Source organism: Leopardus geoffroyi, chromosome B3, assembly GCF_018350155.1.
Source record: "Leopardus geoffroyi isolate Oge1 chromosome B3, O.geoffroyi_Oge1_pat1.0, whole genome shotgun sequence".
Lineage (NCBI taxonomy): Eukaryota > Metazoa > Chordata > Mammalia > Carnivora > Felidae > Leopardus > Leopardus geoffroyi.
The window spans coordinates 60748871-60765932 of NC_059337.1; the positions used below are offsets into that span (position 1 = coordinate 60748871).

Genomic DNA, 17062 nt, shown 5'->3' on the forward strand with positions numbered 1-17062 from the left:
GTACAGATTATTTAAAAATAAAATCTTTAAAATAATAACAAAATAGCTACAATTCTTAATTAAAATCAGCAAAGATTTTGTTAAATAAGAAAACATAATTTGGATGTAAATTTTAATAAATAAAAAAAATTAAAAAAAAAAAGAAAACAAACTTCTCACAGAAAGGTCTTCCTCATCAGAACACAGATGTTTGCCTGTGAAGCCGGTGACCAGAAAAAAGGCTCCAGATCAGAGCTGAACACTATGCACATTCTTATAAACTGTTTCTTCTTAACCTTCCCAGATTTGGACACAGGCATCCCAGATGTCTCTCAGAGTAGTGGTTCCCAGATTTCATGGCCAATAAAGCATTTAATATATATGCACATGCTCACAGACACACATATACGTGTCTAAAAATTTTACTTTGCAAACTTAAAAAAATGTATAAATAATGTTCACTATCATTTAATTTTTAAAAAGGGCATTTATTCTTTTTGGGATGATGAAATGTTCTGGAATTAGTAAGGATGACTGCACAACCTTGTAAATATAAAAAAAATCACTGAACTATACACTTTGGAGGCATGAATTTTATAGTATATGAATTATATCTCATGTTTTTTAAAGAGGACATGAACACCAAAAAAACAGAATACCAAAAATTAAGGGCAATTGGTAACCTTGAACCAACATTTTCGCTACAGGCTGGTTAAAACTTCATATGGGAGTAATCAGCACTGTCTTGGAACTAGAGCTTAGGAACTACTGACCCAAAGAACAATCTACTGGAGCTGGAAGAAAAATTCCAACAGCTGGTGTTAAACTGTAAGGAAAGTAAAGAAAAGGAACCCAGATAGCCAGGGCAAGCTGGTCCACAGGAAACACCTGTTTAAGCCTGGGGATAGGAATTAAGATTCCTACAACCCAAAGATCTAAGTATGTTTCTCATCGCTCTATACTGCAAAATATTTCTGCTATGGAAATGGAATTTTCTCCATTCCTCTAGATGACTCTTGAAGCAAAGAGAGGACAGCTGAACATGCTACAATTTGGAGTAGAAACGGAAATATCTTAGGCCCTAGGGCCTGACAGGTTCTTACCTTACTTTTATCCTACAAGAGGAAGGCAGTGGGGCATAGTCTTCCTCCCTGATGAAGAGACCCTGCACAAACCAGAGGGTTGGAGTTCACTGAAGGGAGTGTACAAAGGAGGTGTACTTTGAGAGGATCTAGTCAAAATAGAATCTATACCTCACATATCCGTGGCGTCAACCCAACAGAGGCCTAGAGAAGAGAAGAAAGGAAAGCATTACTGTTCACTTACAGTGAAGCTCTCCCACAACAACCAGGAACCAAGGTTGGCAGGGGGATGGGCACATGGGTTCTCTGTGCTACCTCTTCATTTTAGGCAGGTTCACTGGAAGTATGTAGAAGATTCTATTTGCCTGTGCTCTCAGGAGACACTCACAGGAGGAATGTACCAGCTGAGAGGCAGATCACCACCGTAAGAAGGAAGAGTGGAGAAGCTAACAAACACAGGTACCTGCTTTCATGCAATAAAGATTACATCCTTCTTGGATAAACCTATTTACCACGGTGGGCCCTCCCAAAACACTTCTATCCCTACACATAGAGAACTAGAATACATGGGTGTTTAAAATATACATTTAGGGGGCGCCTGGATGGCTCAGTTGGTTGAATGAAAACTTTGGCTCAGGTCATGACCTCACAGTTCGTGAGTTCATGCCCCACATTGGGCTCACTGCTTTCAGTGCAAAGCCCACTTTGAATCCTATCTCCCTCTCTCTCTGCCCCTCCCCTGCTTGAGCTCTCTCTCAAAAATAAACAAACATTAAAAAAATTAAAAAATAAAATAAAATACACATGGGGGGTCTGGATGGCTAAATGGGCTAAGCATCTGAATCTTGATTTCGGCTCAGATAATGATCTCCCAGTTCGTGGGATCCAGCCCCACGATGGGCTCTTCATTTGACAGTGCAGAGCCTGCTTGAAATTCTCTCCTCCTCTCTCACTGCCCATCCTCCCACACTCTCTCTCAAAATAAATAAATTAAAAAATAAAATAAAATAAAGCACACATTTAGGGAAAAGTAGCTTCTTTTTTCATTTTAGACCCATTGTTAACATATATGTTGGTTAAAGCTTTTATACCCGTGGTGTAGTCGGCATTTTCTTTTAATTTCAAATACATAAAGTCACACTAAACACAGACATAGTAGCAATGAGCTGAGCCCAAGGCAGCAGGGGTAATCTTTTCTTTTAATGTTTTTTTTTTTTTTAGGTTGTCTTTCTACTTTATTATTTTTAGCACAAAAATGTTTAATTTTAAGGAAGTCCAGTTTATCTGGTTTTTTTTTCTTGCCACTTGTGATTTTGGTGCAGTATATCTAAAGTCATTGCCTAATTCAACGTCACAATGATTTACTTCTATTTTGTTTTGTTTTCCAAAAAAACCCTACAATTTTAACACTTAAATTTAGATCTATGAATGATGTTGAATTATTTGTAGTTATGAGGTAGAGTTCTAGCATCTTTCATTTGCATGAGTGTATCTAGCTGTCCCAGCAACATTTTTTGAAAATACTATTCTTTGCCCATTGGATTGTCTTGGCACACTTGTGGAAAGTTTAAAAGTTTGTTTTTCTATTTTCTTCCATTGATTTATATGTCAATCCTTATAAGAGGTCCACACAATCTTAGTTTATCTTTCTAGTAAATGATGAAGTCAAGGAGTATGAAACTTCCAAATTTGTTCTTTTTCAAAATTGTTTTGGATGTCCTGAGACCCTTTAATTTGCATATGCATTTTAAGATCAGCTTCCCAATTTCCACACACAAAAAAAATGGTAGCTGGATTTTTTCTTTTCTTTTTTAAAATTTACATCCAAATTGGTTAGCATACAGTGTAGTAATGATTTCAGGAGTAGAATCCAGTGATTCATCCTCTACATATAACACCCAGTGCTCATCCCAACAACTGTCTTCTTTAATGCCTCTTGTTCATTTAGCCCATCCCCCCACGCACAACCCCTCTGGCAACCCTCAGTTTGTCCTCTATATTTAAGAGTCTCTTATGGTTTGTCCCCCTCCCTGTTTTTATATTATTTTTGCTTCCATTCCCTTACGTTCATCTGTTTTGTATCTTAAATTCCACATATGAATGAAGTCATATGATATTTCTTTCTCTAATTTTGCTTAGTATACCTTCTAGTTCCATCCACATTGTTGCAAATGGCAAGATTTCATTCTTTTTGATTGCCAAGGAATATTCCATTGTGTGTGTGTGTGGTATGTGTGTGTGTATGTGTATATGTATATATATATCCACACACACATCTTCTTTATCCATTCATCTATCAATGACATTTGGGATCTTACCATACTTTGACTATTATCGATGGTGCTCCCATAAACATTGGGGTGCATGTGCCCCTTTGAAACAGCACACATGTATCCTTTGGATAAATACCTAGTACTGCAATTGCTGGGTCATAGGGTAATTCTATTTTTAATTTTTTTGACGAACCTCCATACTATTTTCCAGAGTGGCTACACCAGTTTACATTCCCATCAGCAGTCCAAAAGGATTCCTTTTTATCCGCATCCTCACCAACATCTGTTGTCGCCTGAGTTGTTAATTTCAGCCATTCTGACTGGTGTGAGGTGGTATCTCATTGTGGTTTTGATCTGTATTTCCCTAATGATGAGTGATGTTGAGCATTTTTTCATGTATTTGTTGGCCATCTGGATGTCTTCTTTGGAAAAGTGTCATGTCTTTTGCCCATTTCTTCACTGGATTATTTTTTTTGGGGGGGGGGGTGTTGAGTTTGATAAATTCTTTATAGATTTTAGATACTAACCCTTTACCTGATATGTAACTTGCAAATATCTTTTCCCATTCTGTTGGTTGCCTTTTAGTCTTGCTGTTTCCTTCCCATGCAGAAGTTTTTTTATCTTGATGAGGTCCCAAGAGTTCATTTTTGCTTCTGTTTCCTTTGCCTCCAAGACGTGTTGAGTAAGAAGTTGCTGTGGCCAAGGTCAAAGAGGTTTTTGCCTGCCTTCTCCTCAAGGATTTTGATGGCTTTCTCTTATGTTTAGGTCTTTTATCCATTTCGAGTTTATTTTTGTGTATAAGAAATAATGTTTATTTTTCAGAGAGCGCGCTCATGAGAGAGGGGGAGGGGCAGAGAGAGAGGGCGACAGAGAATCTGAAGCAGGTTCTGTGCTGTCAGTGCAAAGCCCGACATGGGGCTCAAACTCACGAACTGTGAGATCACAACCTCAGCCAAAGTCGGATGCTCAACCAACTGAGCCACTCAGACACCCCTGGGGGGGTAATCTTTCAGAAGGAATAATGTCCCAGATAATGTCCATGTGTAGTGTTATTTGCCACCTGCCCCACCAGTTCAACTAACCAAGGTACTCCTAAACATAAAACAAAGAGGTGTGCTTAAGGACCTCTACCCTCCCAATTTTCCATGACAAAGTAAGGTTCTCATAAGTCCTTCATATTTCTGAAAGTTCCATCCCAGCAGCTGGTCCTCCTGCTTCTCTCCAACACTCAGATGGAACACATAGCCCCATTTCTGCACAGCCCTAGGCAGCACTTAAGATTCAGTCTGTCTCGTCCACTCCTAAGGTGTTAAAAAGCTTCAAGCGACGAACGTGGAAATGATATGAGAAATTCAGCACTGACAAGGTCTGCTTCATCAAAGGGAGTTGTAAAATTCTAAGGTTCTTCAGGGTTTAATAAGGAAGGGCTAATTATTCAAAGTTCACCTTTCAATTAAAGTGCTAAGAAACCCAATCTTAATACAGAAGAGAGCCCATTAAATCTTATTAAACTTGACTATTAAATTCATATTCTAGCTCTCAGTAGCAAGGACATTTCAGATTCAGGCTTGCTGTGGCAACAGAAAGAGATATATTCCAATACCAACACTCACTGGGGTCCCCAGCATGGTATATGTCTTCCCAGAGCCTGTCTGCCCATAGGCAAAAAGGCATATGTTGTAGCCTTTGGCAGCTCCAGACAGTACTTCGGTTCCCAAATCTTGGAACACCTGTAACAACAAAAGTAGAAAGCATATAGTTCTTCCCATAGCATATTGAGGGACCATATCATTTTACAATTTTCAGTGTCTAGCTTTGTGCCCAACATACAGTAAGTGTGTTAAAACACATTTGAATGAATAAATTTTCCCTAGCAAACTTTTTCTGAAACTGAATTCATTCTTGTAAAATCATAGGGAATTAATAGTCATGTGTAGTTGAAACACTTTATAATATTTTTGGATTAAAAAAACCCAGGGGTGGGGTGACTGGGAGGCTCAGTCAGTTAAGTGTCCAACTCTTAACTTGGGCTCAGGTCATGATCTCGTGGTTCGGAAGTTTGAGCCCTGCATCAGGCTCCACGTAGATGGTGCAGCCTACTTGGGATTCTCTCGGAGTCTCCCTCCCTCTTCCTCTCTCTCTCTCTCTCTCTCTCTCAAAATAAATAAATAAACTTGAAAAAATAACCCTGGGGTGCCGGGTTGGCTCAGTTGGAAGAGCACGTGACTCTTAACTTCAGGGTTGTAAGTTCAAGCCCCATATTGGGTGTAGAGATAACTTAAATAAATAAAACTTAAAAAGAAATTAAAAAAAAAAATAACCCAGAGTAGCGACATATGGAATTGTTCAATCACTATATTGTACCCCTGAAACTAATATAATACTCTGTTAACTAACTAGAATGAAAATAAAAACTTAAAAAAAAAAAAGAGCTGTATTTACACTTCTTATCACACATAAAGGTTGAGGTAAGGTTGATACTATTTGTGGATCTATTTACCCATCCTCTCTCCAAACTTGTGGTAGTAGTATAGAAAAGTAGGGTTGGAGCTTGTTATTTAAAGAGCGAGGATTCATGTAAAATATATTTTTTAGTAGGGCCTAACATTAGGGAAAGTTCTTAAAATGATTTCTCTTCCTCTAAACAGCTACCTATAGTTTAATTATTAAGAACACAGGCTTTGGGGGGTGCCTGGGTGGCTCAGTCAGTTGAGCATCCAACTTTGGCTCAGGTCACAATCTCACGGTTTGTGAGTTCAAGCCCCACATTGGGTTCTGTGCTGACAGCTCAGAGCCTAGAGCCTGCTTCAGATTCTGTGTCTCCCGCTCTCTCTCTGTCCCTCCTCTGCTCATGTTCTGTGTCTCTCTCAAAAATAAACAAACATTTTTAAAAAAATATTAAAAAAAAAAAAAGAACACAGGCTTTGGAACTTTCTAGGTTCAAAGCCTGGCTCCTTGGGCAAGTAACCTTACCTCAGTTTCCTCATCAATGAAACAGATTTTTAAAAAGCACCTAAGAATAGGTTAAGGGAACTCTGAAACAACATCAAGCATACTAACATTCACGTTATATGAAGCTGAGAAGAAGAGAGAGAGAAAAAGGGACAGAAAATTTATTTGAAGAAATAACAGCTGAAAACTTCCCTAACCTGGGTAAGAAAACAGACATATAGGTCTCAGAGGCAAAGAGAGCCTGAAACAAGATGAACTCAAGGAGGTCCACACCAAGAGACATAATAATTAAAATGTAAAAAATTAGGGGCACCTGGGTGGCTCAGTAGATTGAGCCTCTGACTTTGGCTCAGGTCATGATCTCCTAGTCTGAGTTCAAGCCCCGCGTTGGGATCTGTGCTGACAGCTCAGAGCCTGGAACCTGCTTCGGATTCTGTGTCTCCCTCTCTGCCCCTCCCCTGCTCAAGCTCTGTCTCTCTCTCTCAAAAATAAATAAACAGTAAAAAAAAAAATTTTCTTAATGTAAAAAATTAAAGATAAAAAGACAATCTTAAGAGCAAGAGAAGAGGGGCACCTGGGTGGGTCAGTCAGTTAAGATTTCGACTCTTGATCTCAGCTCAGGTCTTGATCTCAGGGCTGTGAGTTCAAGTCCCGCATTGGCTCCATGCTGGGCATGAAGACCAGTTAAAAAAAAAAAAAAAAGCTGGGGTAGCAATACTTATATCAGACAAAAAAAGACTTAAAACAAAGATTGTAACAATACACAAAGAACTACATTACATAATGATAAAGGGATCAATAAAATAAGAGGATATAACACTTATAAACATCTATGCACAGGGGCACCTAAATATATAACACAAATATTAGCAGACATAAAGGGAGAAGTTGACAGTAATACGCTAATAGTAGGAAATTATAACACCTGATTTACATCAATGGACAGACCATACAAACAGAAAGTCAGTAAGAAAACAGCGGACTTGCATAACACATTAGACCAGATGGATGGCTACATGCAGAAGAATGAAACTGGACCACTTTCTTTTTTTAATAATTTTTTAATTCAAAAATTTTTTTAAATTTACATCCAAGTTAGTTAGCATACAGTGCAATAATGATTTCAGGAGTAGAATCCAGTGATTCATCCTCTACATATAACACCCAGTGCTCATCCCAACAACTGTCTTCTTTAATGCTTCTTGTTCATTTAGCCCATCTCCCCACGCATAACCCCTCCGGCAACCCTCAGTTTGTTCTATTTAAGAGTCTCTTATGGTTTGTCCCCCTCCCTGTTTTTATATTATTTTTGCTTCCCTTCCCTTATGTTCACCTGTTTTGTATCTTAAATTCCACGTATGAATGAAGTCATGATATTTGTCTTTCTCTAATTTCTTAACATAATACCCTCTAGTTCCATCCATGTTGTTGTAAATGGCAAGATTTCATTCTTTCTGATTGTCGAGGAATACTCCATTGTATATAGATACCACATCTTCTTTATCCATTCATCCATCGATGGACATTTGGGCTCTTTCCATACTTTGGGGTGTTATGCTAAGTGAAATAAGTCATACAGAGAAAGACAGATACCATAAGTTTTCACTCTTATGTGGATCCTGAGAAACTTAACAGAAGACCATGGGGGAGGGGAAGGAAAAAAAAAAGTTAGAGAGGGAGGGAGCCAAACCATAAGAGACTCTAAAAACTGAGAACAAACTGAGGGTTGATGCGGGGTGGGAGGTGGGGGAGGGTGGGTGATGGGTACTGAAGAGGGTACCTGTTGGGATGAGCACTGTGTGTTGCATGGAAACCAATTTGACAATAAATTTCATACTTTGGCTACTGTCAATAATGCTGCTATGAACATTGGGGTGCATGTGCCCCTTCAAAATAGCACATCTGTATCCCTTGAGTAAATACCTAGTAGTGCAATTGCTGGGTCGTAGAGTAGTTCTATTTTTAATTTTTGGAAGAACTTGTTTCTCCAGAGTGGCTGCACCAGTTTGCATTCCCACCAGCAATGCAAAAGCATTCCTCTTTTGAAACTGGACAACTTTCTGACACCATACACAAAAAAATAAACTCAAAATGGGTTAAAGACCTAAATATAAGACCTGAAACCATAAGACTACTAAAAGAAAACACAGGCAGTGGGGTACCTGGGTGGCTCAGTCAGTTGAGCATCTGACTTTAGCTCAGATCATGATCTCCCAGTTTGTGGGTTTAAGCCCTGCATCAGGCTCTCTGCTGTCAGCATGGAACCCACTTCAGATCCTCTAATCCCCCCTCTCTCTGCCTCTTCTCCACACACGCACTTGCTCACTCACTCTCTCTCTCTCTCTCTCTCTCTCTCTAAAACTTGCCTCAGCAAGTTTTCTATATCTGTCTCCTCAAGCAAAGGAAACAAAAGCAAAACTAAAAAATTGGGACTACTTTAAACTTAAAAGCTTTTGCATAGCAAAATAAATATCAGCAAAATGAAAATCTACTGAACAGAAGATATTTCCAAATACTGTATCTGATAAGGGGTTAATACCCAAAATACACAAAAATATATACAACTCAATGTCAAAAAAGCAAATAATCCAATCAAAAACAGGCCAAGGACCTGAATAGACATAGTTCCAAAGGAAACATAAAAATGACCAGAGATGCTCAACATGATTAATCATGGAGGAAGTGCAAATCAAAACCACAGTGAGTTGTCACCTCAAACCAGTCAGTATGGCTAGTATCAAAAAGACAAGAAATAATAAGTTTTGGTGAGGATGTGGAAAAAAGGATGTGTAATGCACTGCTGGCGGGAATATGTGTGGAGCCCCTGTGCAAAAAGGTATGGAGTTTCTCAAAATATTAAAAATAGAAAAATGCCATATGACCCTGTAATTCCACTTCTGTGTACTTACCCATAAAAACGAAAATATCAAACTCAAAGAGATAAATAAACATTTATGTTCACTGCAGCATTATTTACAATAGTCAAGATATGGACGTAACCTATGCCTGTCGATCAATCAATCAATACATGATATACATTATACAATGGAATATTACTCAGCCATAAAAAACAATGAAATCTTGCCATTTGCAGCATCATGAATAGACCTGGAAGGTATTTTGCTAAATGAACTAAGACAGGAAAAGGCAAATACCATATGATTTCAATCATATGTGAAATCTAAGAAACAAAACAAATGAACAAACAAAAAACAGAAACAGACTCATAAAACAGAACTGGTAGTTGTCAGAAGGAAGAGCGTTTAGGAGATGGATGGAATAAGTGAGGAGATGTAAGAGATACAAATTTCCAGTTATAAAATAAGCTACAGGGATGAAAATTACAGCACAGGGAATACAGTCAGTAATACCGTAATAACTTTATAAGGCGACAGATAGTAATTATACTTATGGTGGTGAGCATTTCATAATGTATATAATTGTCAAATCACTATGGTATATATCTGATACTAATAAACTATTTTATGACAATTCTACTTCCAAAAAATATAAAGATGATGAAGACACCGGCCCTCCCCCTGGCCAAAAACAAAAACATACGAGGCCTGACCAAGACAATCCTATGGAAAGGATCTCCCCTCTGATTTCCTGCTAGAGCTTTCCATTGTCCAATGCCAACCTCAAGCCAGAGGTTAAGAGAGTCCATTTTTTAGTCCAACAGGTCACCCTGGGGCAGAAAATAAGATGGAAATTTTTTTATGTTTTTTTTTAATTTTTAAAAAATTTTTTTAATGTTTTATTTATTTTTAAGACAGAGAGAGACAGAGCGAGTGGGGATGGGACAGAGAGAGAGGGAGACACAGAATCCGAAGCAGGCTCCAGGCTCTGAGCTGTCAGCACAGAGCCCGACACGGGGCTCGAACTCACAAACTGTGAGATCGTGACCAGAGCCGAAGTCGGACGCTCAACCGACTGAGCCACCTGGGTGCCCCTGAAGAGTTCATCTTGAAGGGCAAAATGAAGACATTCAACAGAACCTAAAAAGCAAAGGGAATGCTGGCTGAAGAACCTGGAAAGACTTGATGAAATAGGGAACATCTGAACTGAGTTTCAAGACAAAAGGACTTTCAGAAGTGCCTGGGCAGTTCAGTTGGTTAAGCATTTGACTCCTGATTTCAGCTCAGATCATGCTCTCACAGTTTGTGGGATCAAGCCCTACATCAGACTCTGAGCTGACAGCATGAAGCCTGCTTGAGATTCTTTCCCTCTCTCTCTGTGCCCCTCCCCTGCTCACCTGCATGCTTTCTGTCTCTCAAAATAAATAAATAAAAAGACAAGGATTTTCATGATGGGGATGATCGTCTAGGTTGGATAAACAACACATGTAAAGCTTGGAGTAACGAAAATACATGGCTATTCAGATGGAATTTGGAAAATCAGATACATTGGGGGATAAGACTTAAGTATTGGGGTAATGCTAAGGATTAGGTTTTATTTTCTTTCATCTTAGTGTGTACTGCATTATTTATGGCAGAATCTCAAGGAATATGATAAGCAACCTATTGTTCTACCATGAAAAATTAGCAGTACAAGGACAACTAGGCAGCAAAGAAATTAAGAAACCCACTTATAAATAACCCTTAAATCAAAGAAGAAATTAAAACTAAAATTATAAACTACTCACAAAGCAATGAAAAGAACAACATATCATACCAATGAAATAGAGTGAAATATATGATTGAAGAGTAACATTTTGTTTATACATTGGTTTTTGACTTTCTCCACATCTTCCTTTAGTTCTCTGAGCATCTTTAAGACAACTGGTCTATAGTCTTTGTTTAATATATCTGCCTTCAGGGCTTTTTAAGGGACAGTTTCTGTTGATTTGTTTTCCCTTTGAATAGGCCACACTTTCAGGTTTCTTTGTATGCTTTGTGACCTTTTACATTGAAAACTGAACATCTGAATCTAATAATGCAGTAATTCTAGAAATCAGATTCTCTCCTTTGCCTGGGGTATCCTGTGTCTCATTATTCTTTTTGTTTATTGTTTTTGTTTTTCTGATTACTGTAGGCTGTCTCTGTGCCGAGGATCAGCCTGATGTGTAAACCTAAGGTTCTAGCAAGTGGTCTTTTCTGAGTCTTTCCCTGGGCACGCATGGTCACTTTCTAATTTTCCCCATGTGTGGAGTTGTTTTTCAATGCCCTGGTCTTTAGTGTCTGACTGCAAAATGGGGAAAAGCAGAAAAATGAAGTAGGAGTGGAGTGGGGAGTTATCACTTCAAATCCCCTGGAAGTCATTTCAGCTGTATGGGGAGGGACTTGCAACAATGGGAAACATGCAACAACAATGACTACTCAACTCTGCAATTCTGTGATCCCAAGCAGGAATTGGCAATCAGCACAGATTCCTGATATTTGGAAGACAGGGTCCTTTTTGTCCACCCGACTCCTGCAAGCTGTGTACAAGATGCTCCAGGACCCATGTACAGCTGCCTGCCACGTGGCTGGGGATAACAAATGGGTAACTGCTACTGTGCTAGAAGCTGAAATTGACAGAAATTAACTGCAATTTATCCTCCAAGTCTTCCTCTGGAAAATGCAAGCCTTCAAGAAAATCCAGAGTTCCAAAAACCATTACATCAGACAGTTTTGTCTAGTGTAATCCCTGTCTAGGTTGGGGAACAGATTCTTCATGCTTCCTGATAAGGGAGCGTAAGGCAAGCTGAGGGCAAAGTACAAGCTAACAGTATTCCCCCACCCCAGTTGGGATATGTGTGATATTCCTTGGACACTCCTGGCAACCCAAGAAGAAAGGAAAGGGGTTTAAGTGCTTCCCATGATGATATGGGAAACAAAGGCAAATGAAAAATTTAGTTCCCTTACTGCCTACAGCCCATTGACAAGTCCTTGAAATTGGCAGTGACCTCCTTCTAGGAGCTCAGCTGCCTGATGGTAACACTTTGCTAGGGGCAAAAGGGAATCTTGGCTTAACATTATCCTGACCCCCAAGGTCCTATAAGTCTACTTTAGCCTATGAAAATTCCTTTGGAAACTTTATCTCAGCTCCCCCAAGATATATGCCAGCAATCATACTCCAAGCTTAAGGCCCTCTGATATACATCTGAAAGGTCTCATGACTGAAGTTTTACTAAAGGATAATAAATGGCATTTTCCTAACAGCAACTGGCCCCTCAAGATCCCGGAAACCTAGCTTTCAAAATACCTAGAGACTTATTCTATCTTTAACCCCCTTCCACCCTGAGGGTATATAATCAGTTACCTATCACAGCCCCAATGCAGTTCTTTCTGTCCATGGGTCCTGTCCCCGTGCTTTAATAAAATCACCTTTTTGCACCAAAGACATCTTCAAGAATTCTTTCTTGGCCGTTGGCTCCAGACCACCCCACCATCACCCCAAAACTTCATCATTTCCTACTCTGTCATTTTCCCAGACTCCTCTCCTCCATAATTATTCTTTAAAATACAAACTAGTAGCCCCATATTCCCCTATTGAAACTGTATATATTTAAGTACTTAGAAGTTTCTTTTATTCTTGAACCCATTACCTGAGATTCACCCATATTATCACCCTACGGATGTACTTTTCCTTTTAATTTTCTGAAAACAAACAGAAATATGTGAAGTAATGTTAAACTACTCAGAGACTAATAAAATCAAGTGAAAGAAGTTACATTTATTTATTCAACAAATATTTATAGAGTGCCTAGTAAGGCAAAATACTGTGCTGGGCACTGCTCCCATTGTTTAAAGATAACTGTTAGGATTGTTTTGCACCATTAGTACTTCATTAGAAGTGTTTTTATTCAAAGCCAGGGTTTTAGATCCATATAACCAGTAACACTTACTTAGCAATCATTTCATATTAGGGGCTCTTCTTAGCACCTTAAATGATTTAGTACTCCTCACAATATATCTATGGGATAGTTACTATTATTATCAATCTCTAATTTTCACAGGAGAAAACTCAAGTGCCACAGGTACCAAGTACTTCTAAACAAAGCTCTTGCTCTTAACCAACGTGATACCCTGCAGCTAACAAATTAACTACTCATGGAGTTACCAGGAAAGGCAAATCTTATCTGCTAAACACAAAGCTATTACCCTACAATTTAAAACTGTCTTCAAGGTTTCCTTACTTCCTGTTATTTTGCTTTACAGTGGAAGAAACTTTACCAAGTCTCCTTTTTAGTATTTCCTCTTTAGTATTTAGTATTAGGAGTTTCAATAATATCTTGTTAGGGGGTCCTGGGTGGCTCAGTTAGTTAAGAGTCTGACTTCAGCTCTGTAATGATCTTGTGGTTAGTGGGTTCGTGCCCTGCCTCGGGCTCTATGCTGAGCGGAGCCTGGAGCCTGCTTCAAGTTCTGTGTCTCCGTCTCTCTCTGCTGCTCTCCTGCTTACTCTCTCCCTCTCTCAAAAATAAAGTAAAAACATTAAAAAAATTTTTAAAATAAAATTTACCAAAAACAATAAATTCTAATCCTACTGCCATTTGTTAATTGCTTTTGGAGTTTTCTGCTCCATTATTAACCTCTTCATTGCACATAAAGAGAATTACAATCTCATCCCAAAATTTCACACACACAGCCTTATTGAATGACCAGAATTTGAAGCTTATTACAGACACACACTTGTATTTTTTTTCTTTGCTGTTTTTCAAACTACAAAGAATGCTCACTTTTTGTATCAAGTTAATACAACAACACATGAAAAAAAAGCTAACCTTTCCTTACCCCTAATGCTGCTCATTTAAGTATCCAACAGGTAGCTTTCAGTACTAAGACAGGGAAGAATATATCCAACAAGTATGTCATTCCATACTTTCCTCCACATATACAAGGATATACAGTAGTTTTTGTTTGTTTTCACTGAAATAGACACATACAATACACATCAACCTGCAACTTGCTTCTTATCATATAGTATACCATGAACATACAGGTTATTTGCCATAGATATAATTTTTCATTTTTCATGTATACACACCATAGCGACGATCATACAAACACAATTTAAAATGATTGGGATAGGGGTGCCCGGTGGCACAGTCAGTTGACTGACCAACTCTTGATTTTGGCTCAGGTCACAATCTCAAGGTCATAGGACTGAGCTCTAAGTCAGGCTCCACATTCACTGCTTGAGGTTCTATTTTTTTTCTCTCTCTCTCCCTCCCTCTGCCCTTTTCCCCTTTTCCCCCACTCACATGCTCTCTCTCTTTCAAATGAATAAATGGATGAATACATGAAATAATTGGGATAAAAAATAACTTAAAAAATAAAATAACTGGGATATTATTCATGCTGTGGAGGAAATACCTTATTTCCTTTTTTTTTTTTTTTCAGTTTTATTTATTTTGAGAAAGAAAGAGCACGCACATGCATGTGAGCAGGGGAGGGGCACAAAAAGGGTGGGAGGGAGAGAGGGAGAGAGGGAGAGAGAGAGAGAGAAAGAGAGAGAGAGAGAGAGAATGAGAGAGACAATCCCAAACAGGCTACTCTCAGTGTGGAGCCTGATGCAGGGCTCAGACTCACAAACCATGAGATCATGACCTGAGCCGAAACCAAGAGCCAGACGCTTAACTGACTGAGCCACCCAGGCACCCCAGCTTTATTTCCTTTTTTATTTGCTTTCATCTTGTCCTTTACTCTTTCCTTCCTTCTACATTAACGCATACCTTCAGGTAACATGTTAATAACTGGCATCATTTCTTGTTCTTCCCACAGTCATAATCATACACACACACACACACACACACACACACACACACACACACACCCATTTATGGGTTTTGGTTACTTCTTTAAAAAAAATGGGATGTTATTACACACATTGTTTTTCTCAATCAATATCATCTCATAAAAACTCTTCTAAGTCATCTGCGATATAGTCCATCATATAAATGCACCAAAATTGATTCAACCTTTCCCCCTAGGAATGGGCACTTTGTTTCTACTATTTTATCCCTGCTAACAATGCTTCAATAAACATCCTTAACCATGTATCATTAGGTACTGGTGTTTTTATTTTTACTTATTTATTTTTTTAAGTAGGCTTCACGCCTGGCATGGAGCCCAATGGAGGGCTTGAACTCACGACCCTGAAATCAAGACCTGAGCTAAGATCAAGAGATGGATGCCCAAATGACTGAGCCATTCAGGTGACCCCAGTGTTTTATTTTTATATAATAAGTTTCAGGAATGGGACTTCCAGGTCAAAGGATAAAATATTTCTTATTTTCATAAATACTGACACATTGTTTTCAAAAATTTTCCATTGACAATGTATGAGTACCCTTTCTTTCCTAATTTCCATCAGCAAACAGTATTGCCACTTTTTAAAATTCTTTTTAATGTTTTTTTATTTATTTTGAGGGAGAGAATACGGGAGGGGCAGGGAGAGAAAGAATCTCAAGCAGGCTCTGCACTGTCAGCCCAGATCCCAAAATGGGGCTCAAACTCCTAAGCCAGGAGATCATGACCTGAGCGGAAATCAAGAGTTGGGTGCCTAACCGACTGAGCCACCCAGGTGCCCCTGTATTACTGCTCTTTTCTTTTTTTTCTTTTTAACCACTCTTAGTTTGAATGATACAAATTCATATCTCATTGTTATTGTAATAACAGTGAGTTTGAACTTATCAATCATTTTTTGGCCATTTGGATTTGCTCTCCTGGGAAGGGTCTATTTATATCCTTTGCCCATTTTTCTACAGGACTGTTTTTCTTTTACTTGTCAATATAAAAGACTTCTTAGTATATTAGAAACAGCAGCGCTACATCTGCCATATGCAATGCAAACACTTTTTTCTCCAGATATATTGACTCTTAAGTTAAAAGACTTTATTTTTTGAGTCACAGGTTTATAGAAAAACTTAGCAGAAAGTAGAGTCCCCAGGTATCCCTTCAGCCATCTCTCCCCTTCTCAGTTTCCCCTATTAACATCTTGCATTACTGTGGTACACTTGTTACCATAGGTGAGACAATATTGATATTATTAACAAAAGTCCCATATTTCAAATTAGGGTTCATTCTTTGTGTCATACAGTTCTATGAATTTTGACATATGTATAATCACATCTATCTACCGTTACAGCATTATACAGAATAATGTCACTGACCTACAATTTTCTATATTCTACCTAGTTATTCCTTCCTTCCTCTCCCAACCTGCCATATAGATGGAATCACAATATGTAGCCTTTTCAGATTGGTTTCTTTCACTTAGTAATATGCATTTAGGGTTTTTCCCTGTCTTTTCATGATTTGATAACTCATTTCTTTCTTTGCACTGAATAATATTCCATTGTCGGATGTACCGCAGTTTACCCATTTACCTAATGAAGGACATTTTGGCTGCTTCCAAGTTTTGGTAATTAAGAATAAAGCTGCTAAAACATTTCAAGCACAGGTTTTTGTGTGGCCCTAAGTTTTCAACTCCTTTGGGTAAATACCAAGGAGCATGACTGACCAATGCTAACTTTCCCCTCATCTTACACCAAGATCTCCAAGAATCCATGCATTCCAATCTTTACCTGTGGGTACCTCAAAACAGTCCCCATGTCTGTATGAAGTCCTGTACCAGCTTCCTCTATTAGAATTGCAACAAAGCCTGAGGCCCCCTCCCCTGAAATCTCTAGCCCCCGACTGTCTGCTGATCCCATGGTTATTGTTTTTTTTTTTTAAGGGTTGGATTTAATTGTTAGTTATAGGACATCCCAAGACACAAAATTCCACGTAGAAATAAGAAATCCACTGAGAGGAGAAGCTTCACACAGTATGCATAGTTTGGAACTATTCA

At 38.6% G+C, this 17062-nt stretch overlaps 1 protein-coding gene across 1 annotated transcript in view; it reads right to left on the minus strand.

The window, feature by feature from the left end:
* STARD9 (StAR related lipid transfer domain containing 9) overlaps positions 1 to 17062 on the minus strand; it is a 120320-nt gene that overhangs the window by 64426 nt on the left and 38832 nt on the right. Inside the window, 3 exon segments of the mRNA XM_045448007.1 lie at positions 1083 to 1144; positions 1233 to 1265; positions 4948 to 5064. Coding sequence (XP_045303963.1) covers positions 1083 to 1144; positions 1233 to 1265; positions 4948 to 5064 — 212 coding nt within the window.